Here is a 14,018-nt window from a genome sequence, read left to right as displayed (position 1 = left end):
ATAAATTTATGTTTGTTTAAGCCAATACATCATCGTAATTTGTTATGGCAGCCCTAGGAAACTAATATAGCAGCAAAGAAATGCTTTGAGTTTGGGAAACTCTGAATCAGATACCCAGCCATGACAGGGGAGGAGAGGGTTTTGCTGTTGTTTAGTCGCTAGGTCGTGTCTGACTCTTTTGCGACCCCATGGACTGTAGCCCTCTAGTCTCCTCTGCCCACGAAACAGTTTAACTCTGTGTTAAATGAGTGACTGACTCATTAACACGTTCATTGGATTGCCATTAACTCCCAGGGTCCAGCATTTTCACTCAATACAAATACGTAGTTGTTTTAAAAAGGAAAATATAGTATTTTAAAATGTAAATATAATAACAATTTCAAGCAGTTATTTCATTTTCTTACATCCCCGCATCTGGACCACCATAAAGAACCTCGAGTTCATAACTAACTCTTAGGAGAGGTAGATCTGTCCTCTTCCCATTTTACAGGTGAGAAAACTAAGGCTCAATGGAAGAAGAGCTGCCAAGAGAGAGACTAAATGATGCTGGGACCACTGCTCCAGTTTCTACAGTGCTACTTTCATTCTCCCCCTCCTGCAGCAAATATTCCCACAAGCATTTATTCGTCTGACCAGAGCAAGGAACAGAAGTTGAAATTCTAATCTGCCCGACTGTGCAGGCCAGATTTGGAGAACAAGGAAAGGATGGATCCGGGCCCAGGGCAGCCAAAAATAAATAGATAGATAGATAGATAAACAAATAGTTGCTATTTAATAATAAGAGAGAGTGAAGGACAGGGAAGCCTGGCTTGCTGCAGCCCATGCGGTCGGACTGCGCAATTGAACCACAAAAAAGAGGGATGAGCAATCGGAGACAGGCGCGCTGCAGAGGCTGCAGGCGGCCAGGAGGGGGAGCGCGCGGGCTCCAAGCCCGACGCCCCTCAGGGGCGGGACCTGCGAGCGGCGCGCATGCGCCCAAAGGGAGGCGGTGGCGCCGGCCCGGATGAAGGGCAAGACGGTGGCCGAGAGGGTGCGCGGAGGCGGACGGTGGCCGACGAGGTCGGTCATGGAGCATCTGGAGCGCTGCGCGTGGGTCCTCCGGGGAACGCTGGTGCGATCGGCAGTGCGGAGATACCTGCCCTGGGCTCTGGCGGCCTCTATGCTGGCGGGCTCCCTCGTCAAGGAGCTCTCCCCGCTGCCCGAGAGCTATCTCAGCAACAAGCGCAACGTCCTCAACGTGTGAGTGCGCCCCGGGTCCTCTCCTGCCCCCGCCGTAGCCATCACTGTCGGCTTGCCCAGAAAGCCGGGGCTCAGCTGCTCTGATGGACGGGTCATTGGAAGGGGAGGTCCTTCTCCGCATCGTGGCAGCTGTGTCTGCACGCGTGTCTCGATGAGGGGACCCTGGGATAGCTAGTGTCACTAGCAAGTCGCGTTTGCACATCCAGAGCAGGCAGTCTGAGCTTGACTGGGCAGGGGTGACGGGCAGGGTGTGTGTATCTCTGTGTGTGTAGAGGTGGGAGATGGGAAGGGGGCTTGAACCAGCCTCTGTGGCTGCTCCCCGTGCCTCCCCTCGGGATTAGGAGTTGGCCCCTGCTCTAGGGGAGATGCCACCTCCCGCCTGCCTGCCAGCGTCAGACCATGAGCCTCCGCCCTAAGTCCTGTATTCCCCCCAGCTGGTGACGGAATCCCATCACACTTGGGTGGGGCAAGTAAACCTGCCTTCTTTCCCCAACACCCCTTCCCCACCCCCCACCTTTGAAAGCCTGTGAGAACCCCCCACTCCAAGATAATCACCCCGGAGTGGAACCCTCCAGTCCATGACCTTTCCCCTGGATCTGCTTGGATCTTAGCTACTCAAAGTTCATGGCAGTGGCCCAGGAATGCAATTCCAGCTGAGCTCTTTGAGACTTCTCCTTAAGTCCACCCACCCGCTCCTTTTTTTTTTTAAATTTTATTTATTTTCAGGCCATGCCCTGAGACATGTGGGATGCTTGTTCCCCGACCAGGGATTGAACCCACACCCTCGCATTGGGAGTGTGGAGTCTGAACCATTGGGTGGCCAAGGAAGTTCTTTTATTCTTTTTTTAAACCTCTTGGATTTTACGTTTATTGACACAAACACTGATTTGCAATAGTGAAGGGAAACTCTGAAAGATAAAACGTCCCCCTTGAGGTGAGCTTCCGTTCTTCTTTGGAATTACAGTGTCTGCGGTATCTTGCAAGAGTCAGTCCAACTTTGCTCATCTACTTAAAACCCTAGTTTCTTTCTCCAGCAGCTTCATCAGATACCTGACAGGTCTTGACTCTAGCCAGATCCTTGCATGTCAGTCCCAGGGAAGACTTTCATGACAGGTGCTTGGGTATTGTCTGAGGAAGCTTTGGGACCCAAGAAAGAGTCTGACTGCCTCTGGCCTACCTTCCTTCCTTGCCCGCTCATGGAGGCTGGGCTGAGACTAGATGATGAGCGTGGTCCTGGCCCCAGGTGTCTCTTGCGTCTGTTGACCGCGCCTGGTCTCCAGGTCAACACCTTTGATGAACTCAGGGGTGGCTGACAAGGCAGCTGCTTGCTTAATCCGGCCTGTGTGTGCTGGGTGCCCAGCAGCCTGGCAGACAAGTTCCTGTCATTTGAGAGTTTCCATGAATTCTGGTGTTTTGTTCCACACCTCTGTGCTGGTTATTGGGTTGGCTGAAATGTTACAGAAAAACTCTAACAAACTTCCTGGTCAACCCAATAATTAATTAAAGGGAGCTAGCGAATTGTTGGCTCTGAAAGGGATTTTAAAGGTCATTTCGTCCCCTCAGTTCTATTTAACAGTTGAGAAACGGAGGCCCAGAGAAGTGTGGTGATAAGTCAGAGTTAGGATTGGAACCTGGGTCTTCTAGCCTGAAGCCAAGCTTCTGTCTGATCATTTCTGCCACGTAGGAAAAAGCTTTGGTGTAGAAAAAGCATGGGTTTGGGGGCTGGCCAAACCTTGGTTTCACCTGGGCTTGCTGGTCGTGTGAGTGTGATCCTGGGCAAGTTACCAAGCTATTCTTTATCTATAATATGGGGCTAATGACACCTTCCTCACAGGGTAGCTGAGTGTTCTGTGGGAAAGTGGATGTACATAAAAGGTCTGTAATTGCTTTCCTGAGCAAATAACCTAGTGCTTAAGATAGTAGGCCCTGGATTTGAGCCCCAGCTCCACCACCGATGACCTCCGCTTTGGGCACGATGCTTCTCTGTGCCTCTGAGTTTGTATCTCTGTACAGATAAAGTTTTCTTATTATAAAGTGGGGATAATAGCAGTACCTCCCTCATAAAGTTGTGTGAGGATTAGGTGTTAATGGCTTCCCTGGTGGCTTAGATGGTAAAGAATCTGCCTGCAATGTGGGAGACCCAGGTTTGATCGGGAAGATCCCCTGCAGAAGGGGATGGCTACTCACTCCGGTATTCTTGGCCTGGAGAATTCCATGGACAGAGGAGCCTGGTGGGCTACAGTCCACAGGATCGCCAAGAGTCGGACACGACTGAGCAACTAACGCTTTCACTTTCTTGAGGTATTCATAGTTCACACACTCATATAGGTGAAGTTGTCGTCTCTAGCTTTTATCACCTTTTTGCCTTTTTCCCTGCTCACGAGTCCAGAGTCCTGAGGCATGACACGGGACTCTCCACCACATCCCTGCTCTTCACCTCCGCTTTCCTCCTCTACCAGGTATTTTGTCAAAGTGGCCTGGGCCTGGACTTTCTGCCTCCTCCTGCCTTTCATCGCCCTCACCAACTACCACCTGACGGGCAAGGCCGGCCTGGTCCTGCGGCGGCTGAGCACCCTGCTCGTGGGCACGGCCATCTGGTACGTCTGCACGGCCATCTTCTCCAACATCGAGCACTACACGGGCAGCTGCTACCAGTCGCCAGCCCTGGAGGGGGAGAGAAAGGAGCACCGGAGCAAGCAGCAGTGCCACGGGGAAGGGGGCTTCTGGCACGGCTTCGACATCTCAGGCCACTCCTTCCTGCTGGCCTTCTGCGCCCTCATGATTGTGGAGGAGATGGCCGTGCTGCACGAGGTGAAGACGGACCGGAACCACCGTCTCCACACAGCCATCACCACCCTGGTGGTGGCCCTGGGCTTCCTGACCTTCATCTGGGTGTGGATGTTTCTGTGCACGGCCATCTACTTCCACAACTTGTCCCAGAAAGTGTTTGGCACCCTGTTCGGTCTGCTGGGCTGGTACGGGACGTACGGCTGTTGGTATCTGAAATCCTTTTCTCCAGGACTCCCTCCCCAGAGCTCCAGTTTGAATTTGAAGCAAGACACTTACAAGAAATAAAAGAGAAACAAAAGGGATGAGGGCAGGACCGGGGTTAAAAGGTTTTTCTGTTTCTTTTTCTCCTTAATTGTTTGACTAAATGATTGATCCTGCTTCAGGAAGGAAGCTTACCGGGCAGTTTTGGGGTGGGGGGGTGCGGTGGTGGAGTCTGGGGAGCCGGGCCGGGCCTGGCGACATCATGCCGTGTCACAAGCACCGCCATCCCCAGTCAGGCACTTTGCGTCCCTGGCAAGACTTGACCTTAATCTGTTACGTCCCTTTTGTTCCTGGATGGCGAGCTCAGGCTCAGCGAGAGGGCAGAATCAGGAAGGCCTCTCTGGTGTGGCTGAATGGGGTGGGGGGTGCTCAGGACCCTCCCTTGCTGGCGTCACTTGCTCCCTGATTCTTAGCTGTCTTCTGTGTCAAGGGCTGCTAATGCTGTTAATTAGCAACCATGCCCTCTGGTCAGTTTTGCATAAGTATTTATTTCCAGCAGGGTTCTTTATATAACACTACCTACCGCCTAAAAGACACACTCTGGTTGTAGTATTTGTTCTATCTGTGGAATGTCAAATACCGCAACTGACTTGTGATTAACTACCAAAACAGTCACACTGGAGTGCCTCTGCGACAAAGTATTGGATACTTTTTATGTAACGAACACTGATAATTTTCTGTCCATGTTGTCTAGTATATATTGGTTTTTGGAGCAATAAGGTTATCTTCCCTCCCCTTCTGTTTTGAGTGAGTGCTTTATAGTTTTTAATAACAACCGTGAAATTTGTTCTTTGTTGAAAGAACTTCCAAAAATAACTCATGACCCAAGTGTTGCACTTTGGCACATGTGTTGAGGCCTTGAGGGTTTTTTAGAATACTAAAACACTCTCGGCTTTATGGTGTTAAATTCAAGCTCGCGGGGCTGCTTTCTCGGTTAAGAATCAAACTGGGAAGCAGACATTTGAATAACTTGTTGAATTTTAAGCTGAGTCAGAGTAATTTTGCAAAATGCCTATTTGTACTGAAACTCTCCTGACCATGCATCAGTGGTATTAGACTGAACAATGTTTCAGAGTCGTGTGGTAATAAGTCTTCTGTCCATTGCTATGGCCCAGGACATTTTTACCCGTTTAGACAAGATTATGATAAGTCAGAAGTGGAGGAAGGTGTCTTCCCTTGCTTCTGAGGGCAAGAAGCCAACTTGTTTGCAAGAACTTCCCTGTTAAATGTGGCTTGACTTTGGCCCCTCCCTCTTCTTAACTGGACCACCACCCAAACCACAGCAAACCAGGGTCTGTTCATCTGCCCTTGAACTTGACTTTTTCTTTCCTGTTTGCAGCATTCTCAGTTTCCAGCCTTGTCCTGTGTGGTCTTCACCGTGAGAATGATGGAAAGGGTTAGATACTCTGTTCCGTCTGCCCTGCAAAGATGCAGTTAGTGCTGTGATAAGATGCCCCTGCCCTTTCTCAGTGTGTCTCCGTAAACCTTTCATCCCCAGCCCCTTGAATTTTAGATAATCATCCTGGAAGCTTCTTCAGTACTCTTTGCCTCAAGCCTGATAATAGCATTAACTGATAAGCACTTGACTGGTTTAACTCAAGCTTAGGTTGCTAGGAGCTTGATGTCTGGGAAATCTTCAGTGTAAAACACATTGCTTACAAAGATGTATTTAAAATATGTATTGAAAATACATATCTCATCTGGCCACAGGTTATCCTGTATCGATCAAAATGTAAGGTGCAACACATTGCACCCCACCTGGCAGTGAGATTCTGGAGGTGTTGCCACGGTGTGCTGGGAGCACTGGCAAGATGCGATGGGCCCCTCAGGAGAATGGTTTTGCTCTCTGGAGCTTCATCTGTAAACCAGGGGTGGCCGAGGGGGTAGGGTAGGTGGCAGGGGCTTGTTGAAGGGATCAAACTCTCTCCTAAGTGTCACGTTCAGCACCGAAAGGCAACAGACACGAGGTGATGCCAGATATTTGTTTGACCCAGGTAAACATCTCCAGACATTTCTCTCCTGCAGGTCTGATTCAAGCTCAGCCCTACATTAACTCTGTGGAACGCATCCCTTACCAAATCTTATCAAGTCATCAGTCTCCCTCCACTTCCTGCTCAGTCTTATCGCTTTGCCTGTCACTGGGGGACATGCTGTCCATCCGTATGTGAGACAGCATGGCAAGGCTGAAAGCGTTTGGGTTTAGGCAGGTGTGAGAGGTGGGTCCAAATCTCGGCACCACCACCGCCAAGAGCGGTCTGACCGTGGGCACGCCTCAATTTCTGCATCTGTAAAATGGAGGTGGTCCTGTCCGGATGAAGGGAAAACGATGCAGGTCAATGCCCAGCACATGGGCGTAGCAGGTGACCACCCCCCTGCACCCTTTTTCTTGATTATGCCTTTAGGACTTTTTGGCTCCTCTAGAGAAGGCAGGGAAGCCAGCATCTTCTTTGGAGTGCCATTCAGGGTCTGGGTGTCCTGCAAAATAGCCTCGTCTTTTGAAAAGTGTCTGTTCCCCCGGTGCTGAACAAGAGGCTTCCGAGGGCGTCTGCAATCACAGGACACCACCGTGCTTGGTTTGCCTCCGTGTTGAGGTTCATTCACTGGTGCCTCGTTTTCCACGTGCATCTGTCATAGTCTGAGTACCAGATTGTATTTAAGCAAACGGCTCTTGCCGCTGTTTTTGTATACACACAGATTGTGTGTGTAAACAGGCAAATGAAGTAAACTGGAGATAATGAAAACCCCACATTGCTGCATTTTGTGTGTTCTTTTCCACAACCCTTAATTCCAGAGCCAGGAGAGCTCAGGCCGCTTTACGGAAGGAGGGTAATTCTTAGTGGAGCCCCTCGTCACAGGTAGGGAATTTCAAGGCTGTCGCCTCTCTTAATTATTCTCTCCTCAACCCTGGAAACTAAGGATGTGTTGTCATGTATTTCTTAGCTTGCTTTACTCCTTGCCCCTGTGCCACGTCTGTGGCTCAGAGCCCTGAGGTCTGTATCTGCCAGATTTGCAAACACTTTTCTTGGCAGTAGGAGGACCGCTAAGCCTCGTAGAAGTAACACAAAGGGCGGTTACAAAGTTGACTCACACGAGGTCATCTGTGAAAATGCCTTCTCACTCTGGAGGCCTGTGTGCCTGTGAGGACTTTCTGTACTTTTTAGCACCCACTCCTTTTGTCAGCCTGACCTGCTCAGTCCTTCCACGCAGTGTCTATAGAAAGTTCAAGGGCTGCAGGATTTGACGCTCCTCCTACGGCAGAACTTCCCAGTTCAAATGCCCTCAGCAGCAGCAAACCCTTCTTGAGTTTATCCTGTGAGCCAGGAGCTGGGACAGGATAATAAAGTCCCTCCCTTCTGAAGCTTGTGGTCCAAAGTCTGTCCCCTTCAGAGCTTGAGGCGTGTGCTGGGGTTGCAAAGGTGAATTTGCTACATCTTTGCATCTGAGGAATTTCCAGTCATGGAGAAGATGCCTGATGAGCCGACAGCTGCCATCAAGCGTTCTAAGCGCTGGCCAAGGTCAGCGCCGGGGAACACAGTGCAGGGGGCCACCAGCTGCCCTGCGGAATCATGGGCTGTTTCCCCGGGACCTAGTTCTTTTGGGTCTGGAAGGATGGGGAAAGGTTCAAACGGTTGGGGAGAGAAGAGAACCCAGGAACGTGAGAAAAGCACACACAGAGGCACGGGCATGTGGTGCCACGATTTTCATTCAGATAGCTCTTTTCAAGAGACCTGACTTTCCCCTAATGGTCAAGAGCAATGGAAGGAAACATGGCAAACTAAAAGAAAGGCAGTGGGGATCTGGATGCGCCCTGCTGTGCCATCAGAGCACTCAGCTAGAAGTGCGAATGCCTGCTTTCAGCTGGCTTCCCCCACTGCTTTATCTGCTCTTCTGTGTGACCCTGACCGAGTCACTCAACATCTCTGGGCCTCAATTTCCATATCTGATAAATGGTGGGCACAGATTGGTTAACCTCACCAACTCTTCAACTCTATTTCTCAGTTCCGCTTGATGAAAAGTTCTCCCAAGCGGGTTAGGACTTTTATTTAAGGAAACAACATGAAAAGAGACTCCCACTCAGCTGAGGTGGCAGCTGGGTTCCCAGTGAGTGATGGGGAAGCCGATCTCTGGGTGCACTTGATCATACCCTGGCTTTTCTCTGCATCAACGATCAATTAATGCAGTTCAGTTCAGAACTAATGCAGTTCAGACCTGATTGCTTGGCTTTGTAGCAACTTCCTGGGCATGGAGAGCTGGACCTGGCTCCCAGAGGGATGAACTTCAGAAGGCTTTTACAAAAAAAGTCTCCAAGATAAAACCAATTTCAGTATCTATCAAGAAGAAGGCAGGTTCTGTTAAGGGAAACCCTGTACAGTATAGTCACCTTCAGAAATTGTCGTAGAAACCCCTAATGCAGTCTCTGGGGAGTTTTAAAGTTGAACACACACAGCACAGAAAACAGGTCTTTCCATACCCTGGGGAGAGGGGAGATAGTACATTGGGCCCATGTAATTACTTGGTAACCTTGTTGTATCCAGACTTAAAATGTACAGACCTGGGAGTTCCCTGGTGGTCTAGTGGTTAGAACTCAGGGCTTTCCCTGCCTCAGCCTGGGTTCAATCCCTGGTTGGGGAACTGAGATCCCACAAGTTGTGCAGCGTGGCCAAAAACAAAAACAAACCAAAAATTTGTGCAGACCCAGCAATCTCTGTCTAGGGATTTAGGCTAGGGAGTGCTCACCAAGGTGGGCAAAGATAAACAGAAAAGATTTTATTACAGTTATTTGTGATAGTGAAAAGTTGTCAAGATTTATCTGTTGCCAATCAGATAAATAAATTATGGTAACTGTATCAGGGGGCTTCTCTAGTGGATCAGATGGTAAAGAATCTGCCTGCAATGCAGGAGACCCAGGTTCAATTCTTGGCTCAGGAAGATCCCCTGGAGAAGCGAATGGCAACCTGCTACAATATTCTTGCCTGGAGAATTCCATGGACAGAGGAGGCTGGCAGGCTACAGTCCATGGGGTCGCACAGAGTTGGACACAACTGAGCAAATAATGTACATACCTATCAAGAATATAATACAGTCACTGCAAAGAATAAATAGTGTTATATTTAGGGAATCTAGAAGCAGAAAGACTGTGTTTGTGCTGTGCTAGAACTTGTAGCTGTGTGTCCTTGGTCAGGTCAGAATCTTGGAGCCTCTTTGTGAAAGGTAAGATGGGGATAATGCCACACCTTACTCAACATTGATTGCCCCACTAGTTGAGGGGGCACAGTGTTAATTCAGAGCCACTGTTCTGCCCTCTGGGGGTTTATAGTCTAGCCAGGCACAGGCAAATCCAAAAGGGTGCAAAGTATCAAAGGCAGAATGTTTCCCCACCCTATCCCAACACTGTCCCAGCTCAGGCAGAGATGATGTTCCTAACATATGCAGAAAAGCAGAGAAGGGGACTTGCCTGGTGGTCCAGTGGCTGAGACTCTGCACTCCTAATGCAGGGGTCCCTGGGTTCAATCCCTTGTCAGGGAACTAGATCCCACATGCTGCAACTAAGAGTTCACAGGCCTCAACCTATAGGAGCCCACAGGCTGTAACTAAGGCCCAGTGCAGTCAATTAAATAAATAATATACTGGGGGGAAAAGAAAGAAAAGGAAGGAGCAGATTATTCTGCTTCTGCCATATACACTGGCTGTGTGACCTTGAACAAGTTCCTCAGTTTCTGCACCTGTAAAATGGAAATAATGTAAGTACCTAACCTGTAGAGTTGTTGTGAGGATTAAATAAATCGACTTACAAAGGGCTTCCTTAGAATAGGGAGGCACTATATAAATATTTTTCAAGTGCACAGTAAGTCCCTAATGTGCCATCAATACTATAACTACTTTAACATCAGAAAAAAGAAACCTCAGAGATGTCAACGTTTCAATTTTAATTGACTCAGAGGTAGTTAAAATACACAGTCAAACGTGGAAGGCCATGTCCCAGGATCTCTAGAACAAGCAGAGTCTCTGGGATTGCAGTCTGATTTCAGGGTTAACTAGGGGGTGGGGGAGAGTGAGAGGTGTTTTCAGGGAGAGCTGAAGGGAAAGGACATCCATGCATCGCTGGGGTCCTTTGGGCCAACATAAAGTAAGTGAATGCTGTCCCCTTGGAGCTAAGCTAAGGGCTGCATGGCCCTGGTTTCTAGGCTGCTTATTTGAGGGATTGGGCTGGGAGCCTTATCACTTCCCCGTCTTCCCTGCCAGGGCATCGCTCCCGCGGGGTGTGTGTCTGAGTACCCAGGAGGTGCGTAGGTGGGGTAGCCTGAGAGCTACTCTGATTAGCATCTTAATTTCTAAAGCAAAGGTATCAGGCCCCACCTGAGCACACAGCTGTCACCCTTTCCCAGCTTCACTTTTCTCATGCCTTAAAAAAAATTTTTTTTTTTTTAATTGGAGGATAATTGCCTTACAATGTTCTGTAGATTTCTCCTATACAACAAAGTGAATCAGCCATGAAGATCCCCTGGAGAGGGAAAGGGCTACCCACTCCAGTATTCTCGCCTGGAAAATTCCATGAACAGGGGAGCCTGGTGGTCTACAGTCCAGGGGGCTCCAAAGGGTTGTAAAGGACTGACCACACACGTACCCATGGATACATATGTCCCCTCCCTCTTGACATGGAGGGAACCTCCCTCCCAAACCCCATCCCACAGCTCTAAGTTGTTACAAAGTACCACCATGAGCTTCCTGTGTTACACAGCAACTTCCCACTAGCTATCTATTTTACATATTTTCATGCCTTCTTGCCTTCAGTTTGCATCTCCTGAGCATCTGCCAGGGATGGGGAGGGATGCAGGGCTGAATAGATGGGGGCATAAACTGACTCTTACCTGGAGTTATTAGAAGCCTTGAACTAGAGCAAGCAGACTGTTCATATCCTGCCTTTCAATGCCTCAGCTGTGTGACCTTAGGCAAGTCACTTAACCTCTCTGGGCTTGTTACGCAACTATGAAACGGGGATGATTCTTTCTACATAACTGGTCTTTGACTGATTTAATGAGATCATAGACAGGAAGGTATGTCATAAGTTTTAAAATGTTGAGCTGAGAGATTTACTTTGGCGACTGTCTCTCCCAGAAGCCAGGACACTAACTTCTACATGTCCCCAGTAACCTGAACTGGCTTGGTGTCTTTAATATAATTTTTAAAATGCAGCATTGGGACTTCCCCATGGTCCAGTGGCTAAGACTCTGCACTCACAATGCAGGGGGCCCGGGTTCAATCCCCGGTCAGGGAATGAGATCCAATACGCTACAACTAAGAGTCTGCAGGCTGCAGCTCAAGATTCCACATTACGCAATGAAGATCAAAGATCCCTTGTGCCACAGCTAAGACCAGGGCAGCCAAAGAAATAAATGTTAAAATGCAGCATTGACTAAGAATTAGTAACAACTAACAAACATTTAACGAACATTTGTTGTGAACTTTTAAATCTGCTGCCTGATATTTTTAGTGAATTATCTCAGCTATAGTTCCCAACTAGGCCATAGAGGAAACAGGAAGGGCTTTGGCTTCATCCCAGCTCTGCCACTGTACTAGTCAGCTATTGCAGTAATAACCTGCAAACCTGATGATTTATGACAGCAAATGCTCACAGGTAGCTGCAGCTCTGCGGATATGGGCTGGCCTCAGTTGGTGAGCTCTGCTCCTGGCAAGCTGGACTTGGTCCCGGGCCACAAGCTGGGCTTGAGTCTGTTCTACTTTCATTCTAAGATCCAAGTGAAAAACGCAGCAACTGTAATACCTGGGGCCAGATTACCCTGGTGGTTCAGTGGTTAAGAATCCACCTGCCAGTGCAGGGGAAACCAGTTTGATCCTAGGTCTGGGAAGATTCCACATGCTGTGGGGCAACTAAATCCACGTGCTACAACTACTGAAACTGCAGCCTGTGCTCCACAACAAGAGAAGCCACTGCAGCGAGAAGCCCACACTCTGCAACTAGGAATTAGCCCCCGTTCGCCGTAACTAGAGGGGCCTGGCACACAAAGACCCAGTGCAGCCAAATACAAAGAATTAATTAATTAATTACTTTTTAAGACTATGTCTATAATACCAGGGGCCTGTTCTTCTTGTGATGAACACTGAGGCACCCACATGGCATGTTTAAAGCCTCTGCTCCCATCACATCCTTCCACTAACAGTCCACTGGTCACAGGGGCAATTCTCTCGGGTAGGGAATATACTCCACCCATAGTCAGAGGTGCTGCAGTCACATGTCAAGCGTTATGAATATATGAACCTATTTGTTGTTTAGTTGCTAGGTGGTATCTGAATCTTTTGTGACCCCATGGATTGTAGCCTGCTAGGCTCCTCTGTCCCTGCTATTTCCCAGGCAAAAATACTGGAGTGGGTTGCCATTTCCTTCTCCAGGGGATCTTCCCCACCCAGGGATTGAGCCCAGGTCTCTTTTGTCTACCTGTATTGGCAGGTGGCTTCTTTACCCTTGAGCCACCAGGGAAGCCCATCAGGGAATCCAACAATCCAATCTACCACTTGCACCGAGGGTGCTAACTCTCTGAGCTGGCTGTTTCCTCATCAGTGAAGCATGAGAAACTATGCTGGGGACTTCCCTGGTGGTCCAGTGGCTGAGATTCCACGCTCCCCACGCAGGGAGCCCAGGTTCAACTTCTGGTCCTAGAACTGGATCCCACATGCTGCAACTAAAGAGCCTACATGCCGCAATGAAAATTGAAGACCCTGCATGCCACAACGAAGACCTGGTGCAGTCAAATAAACATATACATGTGTGTGTAAAACAATGCGTTGCAGAGTTAGAGATAATTTCTGTGAATTTCCTAGTTCCTGGTTAGGACTCAAAGGATGGCAGCTACTGTTATCAGCTCCATTGAGAGAAGAGAAAACTAAGGGTTTTAGGCAATGTGGGCCCAGGTTGCAAGGGAAGAACCAAATAGGTCTTCGGAAATATGCTGTTATGACCTGGGCAGTAGATTCTGTGACTTTGGCAATGAGCAGCCAATGAGCTGAAGATGACACAGCACAACCTTCAGCAGCGCTTACTGTCCTCCCAACAGCATCTTTCTGTGAATGCTGGAGAGACTTTCTCAACAGTGTAAACACTGGGGGCACCCATTACCACAGCCCTGGTGCTGGTGGTGGTGTCTGTCTTCATGACTAGACTGAACTCTGATAGCCCCACCTCCTCTTCATCTCTGCGTCCCTCCAAGGGACCTCACAGAAGGTCCAGCAATGGATGGATTCTGGGTAATCGTTTGCATGTTGACTCTTGTCCACACCGCAGCTCTCACTTGGCTCTCTAGCTCACTCATAGTGGGATCCTGACCAAACCAGGCATGTGCCCATCCAAGGCTTCAGTTTCTGCATATGTAGAACAGGGAGGTGGGAGCTCACAGAAGCTTTGAGTCTACAGTTCTCCCTAGAAGTCTGTCTGTGCCTCTTCTCATTTAGTTTCTCCTTAAAATCTGCTCTCTCCTTCCTGAGCAATAGGCTGGCCAACCAGGGACTGCATTTCCCAGCCTCCTTTGCAGCTGCTTGAGACCCAGCAATTAAATTCTTAGCCTTGAACCAAGATCGGAAATCACTTGGCCCTCTTGCACGACGGGGCCTTAAAATACTGGACAGGTGCTCTAATATCCTCTCTATCCTTTCATATCAGATAAAACCTGGTCTCTCCAGCTCAAGCCTTGGGATCCCCCAAAGGCATCAGTCAT

At 49.0% G+C, this 14,018-nt stretch overlaps 1 protein-coding gene and 1 non-coding gene across 2 annotated transcripts; both read left to right on the top strand.

Annotated features, from left to right (window-relative positions):
• The first annotated feature begins 975 nt into the window (after window positions 1–975).
• On the top strand, window positions 976–7,036 carry FITM2 (fat storage inducing transmembrane protein 2). Its single transcript, XM_069546986.1, has 2 exons — window positions 976–1,239; window positions 3,699–7,036. Exons 1-2 carry the CDS (start codon window positions 1,004–1,006, stop codon window positions 4,312–4,314), a joined length of 852 nt encoding a protein of 283 aa, XP_069403087.1. The 5' UTR covers window positions 976–1,003; the 3' UTR covers window positions 4,315–7,036.
• A 4,457-nt stretch (window positions 7,037–11,493) lies between these two features.
• On the top strand, window positions 11,494–11,567 carry TRNAV-CAC (transfer RNA valine (anticodon CAC)). Its single transcript has one exon. It is a non-coding gene; the product is annotated as a tRNA-Val (tRNA).
• The last annotated feature ends 2,451 nt before the right edge of the window (window positions 11,568–14,018 follow it).

The sequence above is a fragment of the Ovis canadensis genome, chromosome 13 (assembly GCF_042477335.2).
Source record: "Ovis canadensis isolate MfBH-ARS-UI-01 breed Bighorn chromosome 13, ARS-UI_OviCan_v2, whole genome shotgun sequence".
NCBI lineage: Eukaryota > Metazoa > Chordata > Mammalia > Artiodactyla > Bovidae > Ovis > Ovis canadensis.
Note: the sequence above shows the minus strand (reverse complement) of the source record. Positions and strands in the feature narration are given on the sequence as shown.